This window comes from Struthio camelus, chromosome 1 (genome assembly GCF_040807025.1).
Source record: "Struthio camelus isolate bStrCam1 chromosome 1, bStrCam1.hap1, whole genome shotgun sequence".
NCBI classification, from domain to species: Eukaryota; Metazoa; Chordata; class Aves; order Struthioniformes; family Struthionidae; genus Struthio; species Struthio camelus.
In genome coordinates, this window is record NC_090942.1 from 31,534,132 (window position 1) to 31,550,837 (window position 16,706).

Consider the following 16,706-nt stretch of genomic DNA (forward strand, 5'->3'; position numbering starts at 1 on the left):
ATGTGCTAAAGAAAATGGAAACAAAAATAAATGAACTTACATAGATTTTGATAGACTTAAGGGACATAGAGGTCCTAGAAAAGGTTTTATTGAATTAACCACAGTACATTTTTATTTTGGTCTTCACTTTCCTTTGTTTGACCAAAACAGTAAGAATACAAAAGGGTCTCCAAATATTGATTTGGTTAAGGAATAAGCCAAATGACTAAACTTAAAGTAGTCAGCCCCCTAAGATAAAAGACTCTCTTAAACCAAATATTTCCAAAGTAGATGTTAACAAAAAATACGTAGAATTTTTATTTGGGAAAACTCAAAGTGGAATTTTTATCTCCCCTCCACTCCATAAGTGTCCGGATACAAAGACATGAACAATGTAATTCGGTCACAAGGCAGAGGCTACAGAAGAGAATGGGAGCTGGGCAAGGGACACAACTCCTCGAATCTACAGTAGCTCAAAAGGAAGCAGAGATTACTGACAGTCCTACCAGGAAGACAATTATTTACAACTAGAAGGTCTCCCAACATCAATTATAAAGTGTCTACATTTGGAAATGATGAAATAATCTATTTTGACCAAATTATTGTGCTAACATATTTCAGCATCTATTACATTGCATTTACCTGTCTTTGGTCTATGCAGCATGCTGAAATTTCAGCCTATGCTAGGTACTCTGAGTTAGAGTACTGGAATTTGGAAAGGTGAAAATTCCATTTTTCATCAATGTTATGGTGTCTTTTGGTCAGATCAGCTGAAGGGACAGATACTCAGGGAGTATAAATCATAATAGGTTCACTGACCTAACTTAATTTTATTTAGATAATGTACAGTAATTTACATCTCAGTTTCAGTTTTTCAAGCTATAGTTAATCTCACTAACACTTAAAATTTAAAAAGAGCTAGTAATTCTCCATTATAAAATTTGAATTACAAGCAATACGAGTTAAAAACTGTCTGCTACACACAAATGTTTCAATAGAAAGTGCAAAGCTTTCAAAAGGGCCAGGCTCAGTGTGTGTGTGTGAATTCTTACCTAAAGTCAGTGATATGCAGATGTATACCCACTGAGAATCTGATTCAAAATATCAGCTACATGCTGTCATCCAAAGATATTACAGCGTAGCATAACTATTTTGTTTTTAAATTCAGTTTTATCTGACTTATCCCTTAACCAATTCAATATTTTAAGTATGTATGACCAAATTTGAGCAAGATCAGACTTTTAGCACATTAAAAGTTTTAGCAATGTTATTCTGAAGCCTATTGGGCCTTACATCAAGGATAAACACACAAAATTACCACTTTCTGAGGGCAGCGTGGAGTTGAAATACAACAGGGAACCATGGATGGCATTGGAATTATATTCCAAGATCTCTAGCACTTGTGCTCATTTATGGTGCTTATATTTTGTTTCATGTATCCTATGATAGTTCTCATAGAAAATTGTTTTTATTTAGGGTTTACTTCTCCTTTGAACAATTACCATTTAGCCAGATTTTCACTACGTTATCCCTAATGGGTTTTATGTTAGAGTTGAATTCAAATAGGCTATGTCCTTCAGCAAAAGGTCAGAAAGTCAAAAAGTAAAATGGAGAGAGGCATAAATCCTTGTCTGTATCATTGGTATTGATCTTAGGCCTTGTTTGATTACAGGGTTTTCAGATATTTAAAAAGATTTTTAACACCATATGTGAGTTTTTTGGATTAATGTCATAATTATTGATCAGAAAATGAAAGTGTAAAGAGAACAGATCAAATATTTTTTCCTCTCTTTTTTGCTGTCTTGTCTGTAGGCTCAGATTCTAGAGTTTGGCTTAGCAGTGCATGAGAAGTTTGTACCTCAGGATATGAGGCCTTTACACAAAAAGCTAGTGGATCAGTTCTTCGTGATGAAGTCAAGTTTGGGAATACAGGTACGTGAGCAGGTGCACTGAGGGACTGTGAGACACAGTTTCGCTGCACCAACGGCCGTTAATTTTCCTAAGCAGCAAATAGTGACATCTTTTGGTTGTTTGTCCACGTTACATCTTGGCAGCATTCTTATGGTATCACAAAGCGAGGAGAAAGTTAACAAACTTTCCATACAATGCAGAGAAAAACAATCATGCATTGTTAAACTAAAAGTATCATCAATTGAAAAATTAAAATATTTTTTTTTGACTGATGATGAACCGGATCCAAAATGCAGATATACCTATTCAAATGAATATCTGTATCTCACAAAGTGCTTAATGATCTTAGGTTCGTTGTAATTAATCTTCTTTTAACCACTTGCCAGGAATTTTCCACCTGTGTACAACCTAGCCCCATTCATTTCCCAAATGGAAGTCCTCGTATATGCCGAAATTCCGTACCTGTTTCAATGAGCCCTGATGGTGCCAGGGTAATACCTCGACGCAGGCAAGTTAAATTACTAGAAAATGATAGGTTTTGTTACTTGCAGAAAATGACTCATAAACTACTGTTGTTGTGTGTGTGCTTGCTGGTATGGTAAGCCTGAAGTATCTTCAGGCATGAATAGATTTTATATATGTATATATATATATACATACATATATATATATATATAATGTATGTATGTGTGTGTGTGTGTATATATGTATATATATATAAAAAATCAATTCCTTCCCATCCCCTTAATAAATTCAAATGAAATTGTGGAGATTAATAAGATGTGCTGTTTTCTCATGATACCTGATTAATAAACCATGACTAGCAACTACAATGAGCTATTTTTTTTTTCATTATTCCTAAAATAGTCCCTTGAGTTACCCAGCTGTCAATCGATATTCATCCTCATCACTGTCATCCCAAGCTTCTGCTGAAGTCAGCAATATCACTGGGCAGTCAGAAAGCTCTGATGAAGTTTTTAACATGCAGGTACAAATTATTATCACTTCTCAGTTAAAACAAACTAAAATGAATTTTTCTTACAAAGATATTTGCGAAGTTAATGCTTCTATTCATTATTTCAGTCAGAATTCTAAAAGTTACTGCTGATTAGGAGTTCACCTCCTTAACTTACAAAGAATAGGTTTTTATGCAACTATTTCTTCCTAACTGAGACTGTGAATTGATGACCAAAGTAATAAGCAATGCACTTGGATGCAAAGCCATCACCTTACCTAGGCTTTTTTGTCCAATTGTCACAGCAGTGATGTTATTATTTTAATATATTGATTATATTTTTGTTGATTTGATATTATACTAAATCTTTATGTGTAGCTACATTAATGCTTCTTATATTAGTTTGCTACTTTGAGATACAGAAAAACTAGTCTAACAAATTACACGTTCTTTGTTTTAGTGAAGCATATATTACAAATTTGTGTTTTCCAAACTGTTAAGTGTGATATGCTAGCAACAGCATCTCTTCTATACGCAGCCTAGTCCGTCTACCTCAAGTTTGAGTTCTACTCACTCTGCTTCACCTAATGTGACCAGTTCTGCTCCATCCAGTGCCAGAGGTCAGTGCTCGTCTTCTCTGCTAAACCAGATTAAATGATTCTTGAAAGGTTACACAACTGACTCTCCAAATAATTTCTGCTCACTGTCACTGATAGGGCATCAAATTCAGCCAATCATTGGAAGAATATGAAGTACTGGCAGTAGACAATGTCTGTTATAAAATTCCTTACACAACTGTAATGTCTGCGTTTCACCATGTGAATTTAATCACTTGCTACATTTATATTCCAGCCTCTCCTCTGTTGTCTGACAAACATAAGCATTCCCGAGAAAACTCTTGCCTGTCCCCCAGAGAGAGGCCCTGCAGTGCCATCTACCCTACTCCTTCAGAAACCTCACAGGTAAGAAGCTTGCTGGGAGGCCTCTTAACTCGAGTAGTTAATAGAAAGATAAAGGAGCTTATTGAACTTTGAGCAGATTCAGTGTCTACTCACTGCTGTTAATTTTGGTTTGGTGTGCTTTAAAATGGACAAAGTTGGGAAAAATGGACAAAGCTGTTGGGAAAAAAGGAAAGATGATGAACATATTTATAAGCAAATGCTTATTTATAAGTACATACTCTGTAAAACATTTGACACACACAAAAAAGATGATGTGAATAGAATGCACTGAACTTTAAATAGGTCACATTTCTGCTTAATTTGTTTAGGTTTGGACCTAGTTTTGGTGTTTAGTCATTGAAATGAGAGAAACAAATAGCCTATCCGATCACATAGTCTGTTTACCTGAAATGTCAGTGTTTGTTCAGTCTAGGGAAGAAAGAAGGTGGAAAACTGTCATCACAGCAGTTGTCCATGTTGACCTCCCCTTTACTTTCTTCTGAAATACCTAATCCTAGCCACTATCAGGCAATAACCCAAGCCATGTGGCAATTCCTATTTTTCAATGTGATTTCAGAAGAAGGAAGAAAGACTGACATTTTTGTTACCCCAGAGGAAAGAGTGAGATACCCTACAAGTACTGTTGCATAAGTCTGTGTATAAAAATCTATATCCTTTGAGTTGTCTGAAATTTAAAATGAGTTTGAGGCTGCCAGTTTTGAATCTTAATTTCATCTTTTCTTCTTAATGGACCTACTTTTCTACAGTGCTCTCCTTTAATATGATTGCTGTTTTAATCTATTCCATCATGCGATGCAGCTCTTGCTGAAGCGGAGAAAGAGGCAAACCCAAGTAGACTGTGCTAGGGCCCTCTTTTCAACACTAACTTTCATTTCCACCAGAAGTTTGACCTGTTAAAATGCGACTTGGTAGTTCAGGATCCTTTATTTTAGAAACAATTTGTTGCTGTCTCTTTAATGGTGTTTCTGTCTCTTATTTCTTCGGTTATTGAGTTCGTTCTTGATTTAATTTTTCTTCTTTTCTATCCTTGTGCTATTACCTGAGGGCTTAAGAACTAATACTGAAGGTTAGCAAGACTATACAGCAGTTCGCATGAACTACTTACTGATGTATCTACTGGGCCCTTTCTCAGTGGTAGGGGAGCCAAACCAGCAGAGAGGAAAGACCAGGAGATGTTCTTTATATGTAAAAAGCGGTTTTACAATTTGCCGCAAAGAAAAATTGTCCCATTTTTGCTCCCAGACTGCAAACTCTTGCTTTGCCAAGTGGAATGCGACTTCTCTCCCCCACTCTACCAGAGATTCGATAAGGGAGGCTGAGGAGCTCGTAGGCCCAGTCTCCATTCCCTCAGAGACTCGCCTGACAGCGAAATCTCCCAGTCTGTCTCTACCCTCAGTGTCCCAAGAGAGGGTAAGTAGAAAATTAACTTTCTCATGCGAAGAAATATGTTTCAAAGGTGAGAAGGTTTGGCAATTTCTTTTTGGCCTCATAACCATAAATGAAGATAAATCTTTCTAGGGAAAGACACAATTTCTTCCTCAGGTGCTCTCTTCCTTGGGCAGCAAGAATGGACTGTGATCAAAGGGAAAATTCTGATTCTCTGCCTTCTGAGTAAGATGGAAAAGGGAAAAAAAACAAAAAAAGTCCTCTGGAGACTAGTAAGGAGATATCTTAGAGATACTTGCAACTGTCATTAGAATTTAGATGCTCAAACTGTTCTTTGTCTTTTCTATTTTTATTCTAACAACAGTTAACTTCTACAGTCTTGGTTGGAGCTTCATTCTATGCTAATGAAGAAAGAACGACCCATTTCTGAATTTCTTTGTTACGGCTTAATGAATGTATGTTTCACAATTGTTTTCAACCTGGAAGCATGAAATGCACAGGGAAAATCCTGAACTGCCAGTCCAAATCAAGTCCTTTCAGGCCATAGCTGCCTCATTTAAAGAAATTTTGAAGGGCTGCATAGAATCCAGACCACAGCACTGCTGCACCTGATTCCTTCTTTGAAACTGCTGCTCAAAGTTATAGCTGTACAGCTGCATTAGGTCAACATCCTTTTGTGCTTGCTTTTCGATCTCTGGCTGAGTGATTGTACAGTGTCTCTCTAGCTGTTTCCCGTACTCTGAAGATGAATGCCTGCTGTTATCAACTGGTTAAAAAGCCTAATTAGTTTCTGCTATATTCTTTTTTCCAATTGAACATTTTGGCTTTCACATTTTTGGGGTTTTTTACTCTGCATTAAATGTTCTGTGATTGCTCTTGTTCTTCCATGTGGCTTTATATTTCATTGCTTCAGTATGTCTTCATTTCTCTGTATTTCATGCAACTTCTGCATCTTTACCTCCACCACTCTGAGTTGCTTTCTCAGCCTCTGCTCTTTACCTTCGCAATGAAAAAAGGACTTTAGTTAAACAGTGGTTTTACACTCATCAACCAGCTCCTAGTACAGTGCTGGCTGACTGCACGGTGAACGTTGATCCAGACCAGGCATGAGCATCTGATTGTATTTTCTAATGCATTAGAGCACATACATACTGTTTACACCAACCTAGTTTTATGGTAACTCCAGGAAAACAGGTATTGCCTGATCTAGTGTGACTCTAGGACAGCACAGACAGGCAAACCTAGTGTAGCTTAAAGTCTGCCAAAGCGTTGCCCTATGAGATGTTTCTGAATCAAGTTGAATTGGCCGAGCATTTGTTCCTCATTTTGACCTGAGGTAGCAACGTGTCAGGCTCATGATAACTGCTCTGTAACTAGGATTGCCATTACATGGAACTACAGCAGGGTCTCACTGACTTGGTGTGAAGCGACTGTTAACACTGGAAGGAGATAGGAGAATAGGATTTGACTTGATTTGGATTTCACTGATTGTCTGGTCTTCCCTTTTAAAAAAAAAAAAAAAAAAAAATTGTTTCCTCTAGTCTGCTTTCCTTTGGAAAGTACATCTGAATTGCTGGTAGGATTAACTATATATCGTTTACATCTATTATTAAATATCAAGATAAGCCTGTGGCCCACTCATGATTTGAATGTTGCCAAAGGAAACAATTTGCAGAATTTTAAAATAGTTTCATAAAGTTCCTGTGATTTTTTAGGAAAAAATAGTATTCAGAAAAGAAGATAAACACACATTATGGGTCAAGTCTTATCCACAAGAAAATTAAGAAGGCTACTGCCAAGAAAAGTCAGAGTTGGGAAAAATATTGCTCTTCTAAGGTAACAGCCATAACTTGATGTTATCAAAATTTACAGATTGCTGAAATCCTGATTCTGCAATGAAATTCTTGCAAATCTATCCCTGCACTTGTTCAGCATTCTAACAAGTCAGCCTCACTGAATTTCACTTAAGAAATGAGCCTTATTTTATCTTTCAGGGAGCAGGAAACTGCCAGAATTCAGTATATAATAATCCTCCCAATAATTCCAGGGTGTACAGCTTTCAGAAAACTAGTCTACTCGCTATATATGGATATTTTATTAGAAGTATTTATGTTCCCCAGGTGAGGTTTATCACTGCCTCCAAGCAGATCTATGTGTGTGGGGGGGTGGCGAGGATTAATAACAAAAATATAACTGCTTTTTCAGAGGCCACTGAAATACAACTGTAGTTTTGCATAAGCCAGGCTGTTTTCAATTTCCAGAGAATGCTGTTTAATCATATTGGAGATGGTGCTCTGCCACGAAGTGATTCCAACCTGCCTGGCCCTGAGAAGGGTGAGTGGAAATGCTGCACTATACCAGTCTTGGAATAATGAAAATATAATTCATGCGTAACATTACTGGAGAATGCCAAGCCTTTTGAGCACATAAGAATGAATTCTCAGTTCCAAAAATAATTCTCATCTCTAAGTTTTAGAACACCTCACCAAAAAAGGGAGAAAAGGAAGTAGTATCTGCTTGAACTGAGTGTTGCATTCAGAAGGGTCCAGAAGTTTGCAGGATGCCAGTCAGTGATGGAGCAGCAGGTTGCAGCCCGCTGCCTGTGAGAGCGGTCCTTTCCCATCTGGCTCAGTAGAGAGGAGGACTGAAGGCTCAGGGAACAGGGGAATGAATCTCAGAGATGACAAACTTCTGGAGACTGGGGAGGAGAAAAGCTAAAGAGGTGGTTAGAGTCCTGAAGTGTAATACCTGCGGTTCCTCTTTAGCCAGACAGAAATCATTGTGTGTTTGGTTACTCTTCAGAATGGGAAAGATCATTTTGTTTTTTCTCAGACTAAATGAGAAACCTATTAATTTCCATTTTAAAAAAAAATACTTTTTATAATTTTACACATTGGGAAATCCAATATTGTTGGCACAATTATTACTTCAGAGCAGTAAGTTTCCACTCTACTCATTTAATTACGTGCTCCCCTTTGTTGCACCCTGAATAAAGGATGCAATAAAACCAGATGTATTAAAACTAACATTTCAGGAAAATACCCTAACAAGAACTGACTGGGAATCATATTTTCAGCATTGACAGTTGATTTTTATATATTTATATATATAATATATTTTTATATATATATATATATATATATATATAAAATGTTTGGGTTTTTTTGCATTCAAGTTTTGATGAAAACTTGTGTGGAATTTTTCATGCAGCTGAAAAACATATGAAAGAATTTAACGTGAAGTTTCAAAACTTTTCCACTGGCCTATGCGGCCAAGAACATTACAAAATTGTTAAAATAAAATATTCTCTCCTGGAGACTTCAGCAGTCCTAAGAACTGACTGCTTGGATAGCTTAAAAGAAAAAATGAGCTTGTGAAAGATTCAGGCATTTGAAGGACTTAGGCCTGGTGTCAAGTCATTTTTTAGGATGAGGGGAAAAAACGTACTGCTAGATGACAGCCTACAGTAAAAACCAAACAATATATTGCATATTTTGGCCATAAAAAGGCAAAATGATTTTCTAGAAGATGGAATTAGTATTCTGTGTGCTATTCTGAAAGTCAACTAATGTAAAATTATACTGTAACAATATTGTTACAGATATAAAACAAATATTATTTGTACTGTACTTCTTGTATCAAGTGTCTGATATAAACTAGTGTAGTGGGATTCCAGTCCTTCTGAGAGCCTTTAGTGTTGCTACGATAGCAATAATTGATAACAGCAGTTAGCAATCAGCAAGGTGCTTTGCTTTTTACTCCATCTTTTTAAATGAGCATGGACTCCTTGCATGCTGTTCTCTACTTGCCAGTGTGAAAGAGGCACACAAGAAGGAAACTATCATGGCAAGGTCCAAGCTCTTGTTATTTCCTGAAAACACTTTGAACTTGATGGAAGAAGTTTGAGGTTTTAAAGACACTGCATGAATTCTTCACTGCTGGGGGTTTTGTTCTTTTTTTCAAAGTAGCTGTTTCACTGTTTATGGGGCATTTGTAAGAAAAATTGCAGTTTTTAAATTAGCTTTTGTCCTGTGCATGTTAAATGTCCTGTCCTTCTGTCTATCTTTTTTCTGACATTGGTGATTCTGTGATAATACAAAATAATCTGGTTCTATTATGGAAGCTCTTCCAGGCCTTACGGGCTAATTCAAAGTCATGGAATTTGGCAAAAGTAATACAGATAAATAAAACAGCCAATTTTATACATGACAAGGTGCCAGTCAGTTACATGATCAAGCTGAGATTCTGGATAATGGGTACAAACAAGGTATATAAGTTGTCTTAGTCCATAATAATCTCTTAGTTTTAATTTTCTTTTGACATTTTCATTTCTTTTCCTTTTCACTCCCTCTGTTTTGTTGTGCCTTTCTTTCCACTTTTTTCAATTCTGAGCTTGTAGTCTAGGCAGGCAACAAAAGACTGTTAACACTGGGAGTTTTCTGAGGGATGTCGATTGAAATTTGGCAACTTTCTTTCTCTAGCACCTTCCATATGTAAAACAATTTAATGGAAACTGTTCCTGAATAGTCTGTTCCATTCTGCCTAGACACCTTTAAATAGGAGTCTGCTGGAAAGATAAACTGATTATATTAACAGGCTTCGAGCTTATCTGCCTTTGTGGCTGGACGTGGGGTGCACCAGAGTGCTATTTCAGCTGCCACTGCCGCTGATGGTCTGAACTGCTTTATAATCTCAGCCTGGCCTGAGGGCCAGATGCAAAAGTCAGGTAAACCAGGAGACTGACAGGCGTTATTGAAGAGCCTTTCAAATGCTGATGTAATCAGAAGAGCTTTTCAGGCATGCTGCTAAGTTGTTTAACATTTTCACTCTGCATATTTCCAAGCTCATGGATAAAGGCAAGTCAGAGAGCTTGAAACTGAGAGCTAAAAGTGTTGATACATATGTCAGCTTTTTCATTCTCTTCCAGCTGTAAACACCACTCCCAGCAGCTGGAGTCTGGACAGTGGGAAAGAAGCCAGAAACACATCAGAAAGTGGAAAGCTTATATCTCCCCCTGTGCCACCAAGACCTGCACAGACTGGTGAGTGCATGGACATTTTGAACCAAGCTCCGTTTTTTTTAAAAAAAAAAAAAAAAAAAAAAGATTTACGTGAAGGCTTTGGTTCTTTCTGCTCTGATTAACCTTTAGCTTCTTGGGCAGGTTAATTTTTTATTTAATTACTCACGTGGAAGGCTGTAGAACTGCAGGTATTTTCATCTTGTTAATGATCTCTGTAGCATTCTATTTCCAATACTTTGCCTCTTCACTTAATGGCTTAGTAGTTTCAAAGTTTGTGCTGGTACTAGAAAGGATGATTTAATTTAATCTTTTGATCTTATTATGATTGGAGGTTAGCAGTCAAAAATTGTAATTATGATAAAAAGAATCTTACTGGCCAGTGAATGCACAACAACCATGGATGTGCATGAGTGCTGTTACTCTTACCAATTTGCCCTTCAAAAGAGTAGTTTTCATTTAAAGGAAAAGCTCTCTAAGTGGTACTATACATATAGTTGTTCTCAGTATAACGAAGCTGCTTTTCATTTAGTGTTCTGCCTCAAAGTACGTCGAGGCATGTTTGTAGTATGTTTACAAGTATGTGACACCTGTAAACATTTGGTATAAGTACATACATTGTGTTTTTTTTCTTATTTGATATATAAGTACAGAATATATTTCTTAGAAAAAGAAGAAAACAAAGAGGAAGGGAAAGTATGATACTGACTTTTTTGAATCCTGTTACCAGTTGATAAGATATAAAGCAATTTACAGTGATATAATCTATCAGAGAAGACAGATGCAGAAATGTCTTATGCTGTATTGGTTCTATTGGAAGATAACCTTGAAAAGAAAATAAAATCTTTAAAACCTTTCCTGCCATTGATCAAGTACATAGAGGGAACCAGGGATAATGCTGGATGTAGAATGATCTCCAAGACTTAGTGAAAATCCTAATGTGAAGAGTGCACTGATGTCTTTCTAACTTTACAGCATCACCAGCAAGACACATAGCTTCCATTTCCCCTTCTCCTGCTGGCAGATCACCAATGAAGGTACTGTCTTATTGCAGTGGATCTCCTTTGTTCATGTGGTGGGCTAGACTGTATATATTTAATGTATTGTTGGATCTCACTTTGAGCATCCTTGAATTTCCAGACTCTTTTGGTGTCTAGACTGTTAATCACTTCTGGTGCAAGCAGTCTGTATTGCTGTCAGGGACTAAGTGCTTATCCCTGCTCAGCCCCTAAATTCAAACAGACAGGATTTACACATATTTGCTCTTGTTTCGAATGAGAAAAGCAAAGCTCCTAAATCCTACCTAGAGCCACTTGGATTAAGTGCCAAGTGTTCTTAGAACTTGAACCAGTTACATCATTTATTTGAAAACTTTGACCCCAGACGTTTGTGTGGATGAGAGTGAGCAGCAGCTTCCTGAAACAGAGGAAAAGAACCTGAAGCAAGTACTTCAGCAGGACTCCCAGTATGTACAAAATGTCTGCAACATATAATGACGGTTAAACAGAATTTGCTCTGCTTTTCCCTAGCCACACACAGAGAGCAATTTTTACCCTTTGTTCCAACTGTTGTGTACTGCCAGAGAAAACCACCTGAGTACAAAACCCGCTGATGTAAATTAAAATCTTTCCATTACTTTCAGTGCACTGTGGATCCAGTCCTAAATGGATAATTAAGATTATCTCAACAGAATAAAGTCAGTGCAGCCAACTCTATACACCTTTGCCCCTCTCCTTTTTCTCCTCCTCCTCTCCTTAGCCTTTGCTGCATGGCTCGTGCTTTCACTCTCCTCTAAGCCGAGCAGCTGAGTGCCAACCAGTCTAATAAGAATTGGGGTCAGAAACCTGTGTTTAAGCTGAGATTTGTCCATATCTTTTTAGCCTGTGCTCGAATCCATTATGCCTACATTGTTTCAGATTGTTTTATGCAAAATCAGATACATTGCAAAACTGAACTTTTTTATAACCTCACAATTTTCAGTAGAACTTGCTTCTCTAGAATGGGACTTCCCAACGTTTTCAGGCAGGGCTTACTGTCCCTGCTTCCCGTTTTTCAGCAGCACTGTCGTTGCTGCTTAGACCCTTAACTCTCTGTCCCTCACCGCCTCTCAGACCTGCGAAGCTGCTGGTGTAGCAGTTTGGACCATTTGCCCTGTCCCCTTGGGCCTATGATGGTGCTTTGCATCTTGCACAGCAGTGCACTGTGTCCAGAAACCACCGGGGAGCTGGGGGAGAGAGAGGGCAGAGGAAATAGACTTCAAAATGCCATCTGCAGCGGCAGTAATTCCTTACCTCCGACGTTCCTGCTGCTGCCACTTAATAGCAACGCTAACTGCGGGCAGAGCTCAGGCTAGGAATCCAGCAGAGGTTATTAGCTTGGCATCTGCTCTGCGCCTCATGTCTGAGGTTGGTGCATGCCACACTTGGAAATGATGCCACTAAATGCACTTCTCACTGCATGCCTGTGCACTAAAATTGTGAGAAAAGCCCTGGAAAGTGAATTTTGAAGGAGAGATGACAATAGCAGAAACACTGAATATGATGCAAGTACTGTGTTCTGGCATTAGGGGGCAGGACACTACTAGTTACACACTCTGCTATGAGGTCCTGTATTCCGTTTTAAGAGCTAGAAAAATTAAGGTGTTTTTCTTTTTAAAAGACTTGCAGATTTTTCTAGAGCATAATGATGGGGAGATAACATTTAAATACCATTTTACTTCCACTTAAATGAGTTACTGGCATGAAGCACTGTTTAAGGAATACTAAGGCGCTCTTGAAATGAGCTTTTTATTGGTTTCGAACTGGATCTTCATTACAAAGAGATGCAACAGTCTACACTTATCGAGCCTCAGAATCAGTGCAAAATGTCTATTTTTAGTTTTAGCAAAGAAACGCTATCTCTAATTCCCCCCGGGTGACTCCTTCTGGTGTCCTTTCCTTTGAGCAGGGTTCTGCGCAATCATTTACACCGTCTCCAGTTGAATATCACTCTTCGGGGCTCATATCCAATTCCCCAGTGCTGTCGGGGAGTTACAGCAGCGGCATCTCTTCGCTGAGCCGATGTAGCACATCCGAAACGTCGGGCTTTGAAAGCCAAGGCAGTGAGCAAACGGTAACTGTTCCAAACTACAGCATTTCCGAGGAGCCTGTGAGAAAAGAAAGTAAAACCCCGCCACCTTACAGTGTCTATGAGCGAACTTTGAAGCGCCCTGTTCCACTACCTCACAGCCTCTCCATCCCGGCCGCTTCGGACCCACCAGCACTGCCGCCCAAACCGCAGCTCGTCCGGCCAAACAACCTGGAAAACAGTAGCAGGAGGACTGAGCAGGTTCCTCGGCCAAGGCCTCTTCCTCGAAAAGTGTCTCAGTTATGAGAAGTCACTTTTATATTTAACGGCAATGAATTCTTTAGCGCTTAAGAAATAATATTTTTTAAAAATGGTAAAATACATTTAGTTAGGCACTTTAATATTTTACCAATCTTTTCTTTTAAGTAATTTTTAAATGCTTATTAATATTATGTTGTACATTTTTAAAGGAAGTTACTAATTTAGGTTGCCAGATACTATAGGAAGCACGAATGAGAGAATTTTGTTAATTTTATGGCAGTGAATGCTGACATACACTTTTATTTGTACCTTATTTTTATTTAAAAAAAAATAAAAAATTAAACCTAGAACCCTACAGCTCTCATCTGAGTTAGCTGAATGCTTCTTACAAAATGCAGAATATACTGACTGGATCTTTATTACTAGAATAAATGCACGCTTTATAACAAAGTAGTCCGTAGACTAGGATGTTTCTGCAAGTAGGCTGAAAGTTGTCTCTCTTATCCAGTGAACAGGTTAGTCATTTCAAATGTCTGTGGAAAAACGGAGATATAATGCAAGTTATACTGCAGAGAATTGTTGCAAGAATGTGGTTTGGAATTTTTGAAACAAGCACTTGGTTCATATTTTTTTTAAGAATAAAAAATACCTGCATTTCATTCAGTATAGAGCACCTTTCTGGTGAATCTTCATAAAGTTTTTGTGCCATTAGTGTATTACTGTACCTGATGCATCCTTTTCTTTTTGAGGTGCAATTTATTTTTATTCTTCCAGTTAATTTTAAAGTAACTGGTAGTTTGCTAGTAGCAGTTCTCTGCTATTTTTGAAAGTTCACCCTAAAGTACAATTTCTGTATTATATAGGTACAAATGAATGTGTTCATTTAATCTGTGTACAGGAATCAGTATTGACTAGCACCAGGGCAATATACTAAATGAACAAATTAAAAAAATATAAATTACTGGCTATCTATCAATGAATGTTAAAAGCCAGTTGCAGAAGTCGTTAACAATACTGCAAAAAACTAGCAAAAATTCTGAAGAGCTCTTCGTTCATGTATGTACCGGTAGAGTGGGGTTTTGGATTTGGTTTTTAACTTAAGTACATCACCATCATCTTTATTGTAGGAGACTGGTGTTTGGGCTTAAGCTGCATTCTAATGATTAGCATCTGAAGAGCTCTGGAAAGGTAATGCCAAGCTGTAGGAACGTGGGGAAAAAAGCACCTTCTGTATGTATTTTTTGTATTCTTTCTTTTACTCACTGTTTAACACTCACTTGAAAACCGATGTATGAACTGCATTTTAAATCATGCTGTTAAAAATATTCTCCCTCTTTTGTTGGGAAGCTCATGTTGATTTTAACTGTGTTTGATTTGTTGATAGTTTAACTGGAAGAACGTGACCACTTTTTATATTCTCTCAATTAAACCTTCAGCAGTTACAAGCTGTTGATGGTGGTTATAGAGGTTTTCTATAATAAATGTTCAAGTATTTTTGTACATAATTGGTAAATTTTAATAAGGAGTGTACCATTATGTGAAAAAGAAGCAAACAGTTGTGTATGCAGTAAGATTGTTATAATTATGCCAAATACTTTATGTATGGAAAAAAGAATATTTGTAAATATGTGTGCTTTTAACAATAATTCTGCCATATTGACTTTACAATTTTGAATGTCAGAAAAAATTAATATATGTTAAAATATTTATGTTTTAGTGAAAGTATTCATAACTTGAAAAGGAACATATGAATTTTAGCTTTGTATCTTGCTGATTTCAAAGTCTGAAATTCCTTGAATTAGCTCTTGCTTTCAACTATAACATTTTTGTGTCCGTAACCACATCATAAAAGGCGTAGAAGGCTACATATTTATGCTGGTATAAAGAGGTAATGCCTGAGATTTAAATAAGGTGTCACAAGCAAGATAACAAAGCTGCTTTGATTTTCTTCCCCCCTGTGTAGTTTAATAGATTTTGTTGACTAGTGCTTGAGCACAGTATGAATCAGTGTTATTTGCTCCTGAAGCCGTTTTTTTTTATTTCTGGCGGTGAGCAGAATTGTTGAATTTATCATTTGCCTGTATTACTGAAGCCAGCTTTGCAGCAAAACATTTCATGAAGTTTCTGTTTACCCAGACACTCATATTGGTTGCTGCATAATGTTAATATGGAATAAAATGACTTGATTAATCTTTACAGTACAACTTGTTTTCTACAGAATGAGAGATTATAAAGCGGTTTGTCATGGAATTAAAATTCTGTCTCCTCGTCTTGCTAAATATAGTTTTCTTTCTGATAAAAATCTCCTGATGGATCTAGTTTTCTCTGTACTTGAATCCGTAATTCCTTTGTGAGACGAATGTGGAGGCTATTGACCTGCTCTTCTGATCAAGTGAGGAATGTAAAATTTACTATGAGAGTACTGTAAATTAACCTGCATGAGCTCTCTGCTTTTATAACCAAGATATCAGGAATACTCTGAACGACAGCAGACAGTGTAAAATTGACAGAGTGCTCTAAAACTGAGCTGACACATTTTCTGCTTAGCCAGTTTTGACAAATTGATTCTGTAGATCAGCTTTTCAACCTGATTTCCTATAAAAATGTAGTATGAAATTTTTTGTATCTTGCAACACCCAGAGCTTGAAAAGCTAATGTAAATAAAGGTCTCATCTGAATTTTGTGCATTACTTATAAATGCAGTTTCATCACTTTCTAGATGCTAGTGAGTAATTCAGAAACTCATACAAGGGGACCTGTGAGAACAACTTACTGTTACTACCTTTTAAAATAGTTTGCATGTTAGTTAACATACGTGTAATAGTTGCAATGATCTTATGTTCAAATACTGCTTTTGAGATGCTGGCATCTCTGTGATGCCACAGAAAGCAATGGCAGTCTCAGCTGGCCTGCTGTTAAATAATGCACTTCCGACCCGTTCTCCTGATGGGCTAACACATCTGTAACATGAGTGAACTCAGTTATAATCAGATTTCATAATCTGATCAAATTGTAGCGGATAGGCTTTGTTTTTAAAGAAGCACAAAGCTAAAGTGAAGTCTTGAAAATACAGATAATAAAGGTTTCAGGGTAGTACTGATATTGCCCTGTTCGCATGGGCAGGGACTAGCTATGTGTAAATTTTCTGTATGAAGATGGCAGCTTGCTG

The 16,706-nt window shown here is 37.3% G+C and overlaps 1 protein-coding gene across 4 annotated transcripts in view; it reads left to right on the forward strand.

Moving 5' to 3' along the window:
* DOCK4 (dedicator of cytokinesis 4) overlaps nucleotides 1-15,733 on the forward strand; it is a 267,634-nt gene extending 251,901 nt beyond the window's left edge. For 2 of the 4 annotated variants that reach the window (XM_068933119.1, XM_068933099.1), the window contains 10 exons: nucleotides 1,792-1,911; nucleotides 2,277-2,398; nucleotides 2,758-2,878; nucleotides 3,384-3,465; nucleotides 3,698-3,807; nucleotides 5,050-5,217; nucleotides 7,455-7,527; nucleotides 10,121-10,234; nucleotides 11,186-11,247; nucleotides 13,157-15,733. In XM_068933119.1, coding sequence (XP_068789220.1) covers nucleotides 1,792-1,911; nucleotides 2,277-2,398; nucleotides 2,758-2,878; nucleotides 3,384-3,465; nucleotides 3,698-3,807; nucleotides 5,050-5,217; nucleotides 7,455-7,527; nucleotides 10,121-10,234; nucleotides 11,186-11,247; nucleotides 13,157-13,582 — 1,398 coding nt within the window. In that variant the 3' untranslated portion in view covers nucleotides 13,583-15,733. The remainder of the gene's footprint in view (nucleotides 1-1,791; nucleotides 1,912-2,276; nucleotides 2,399-2,757; nucleotides 2,879-3,383; nucleotides 3,466-3,697; nucleotides 3,808-5,049; nucleotides 5,218-7,454; nucleotides 7,528-10,120; nucleotides 10,235-11,185; nucleotides 11,248-13,156) is intronic. The other 2 variants (XM_068933107.1, XM_068933113.1) reach the window with 1 other exon arrangement.
* Nucleotides 15,734-16,706: the final 973 nt, after the last annotated feature.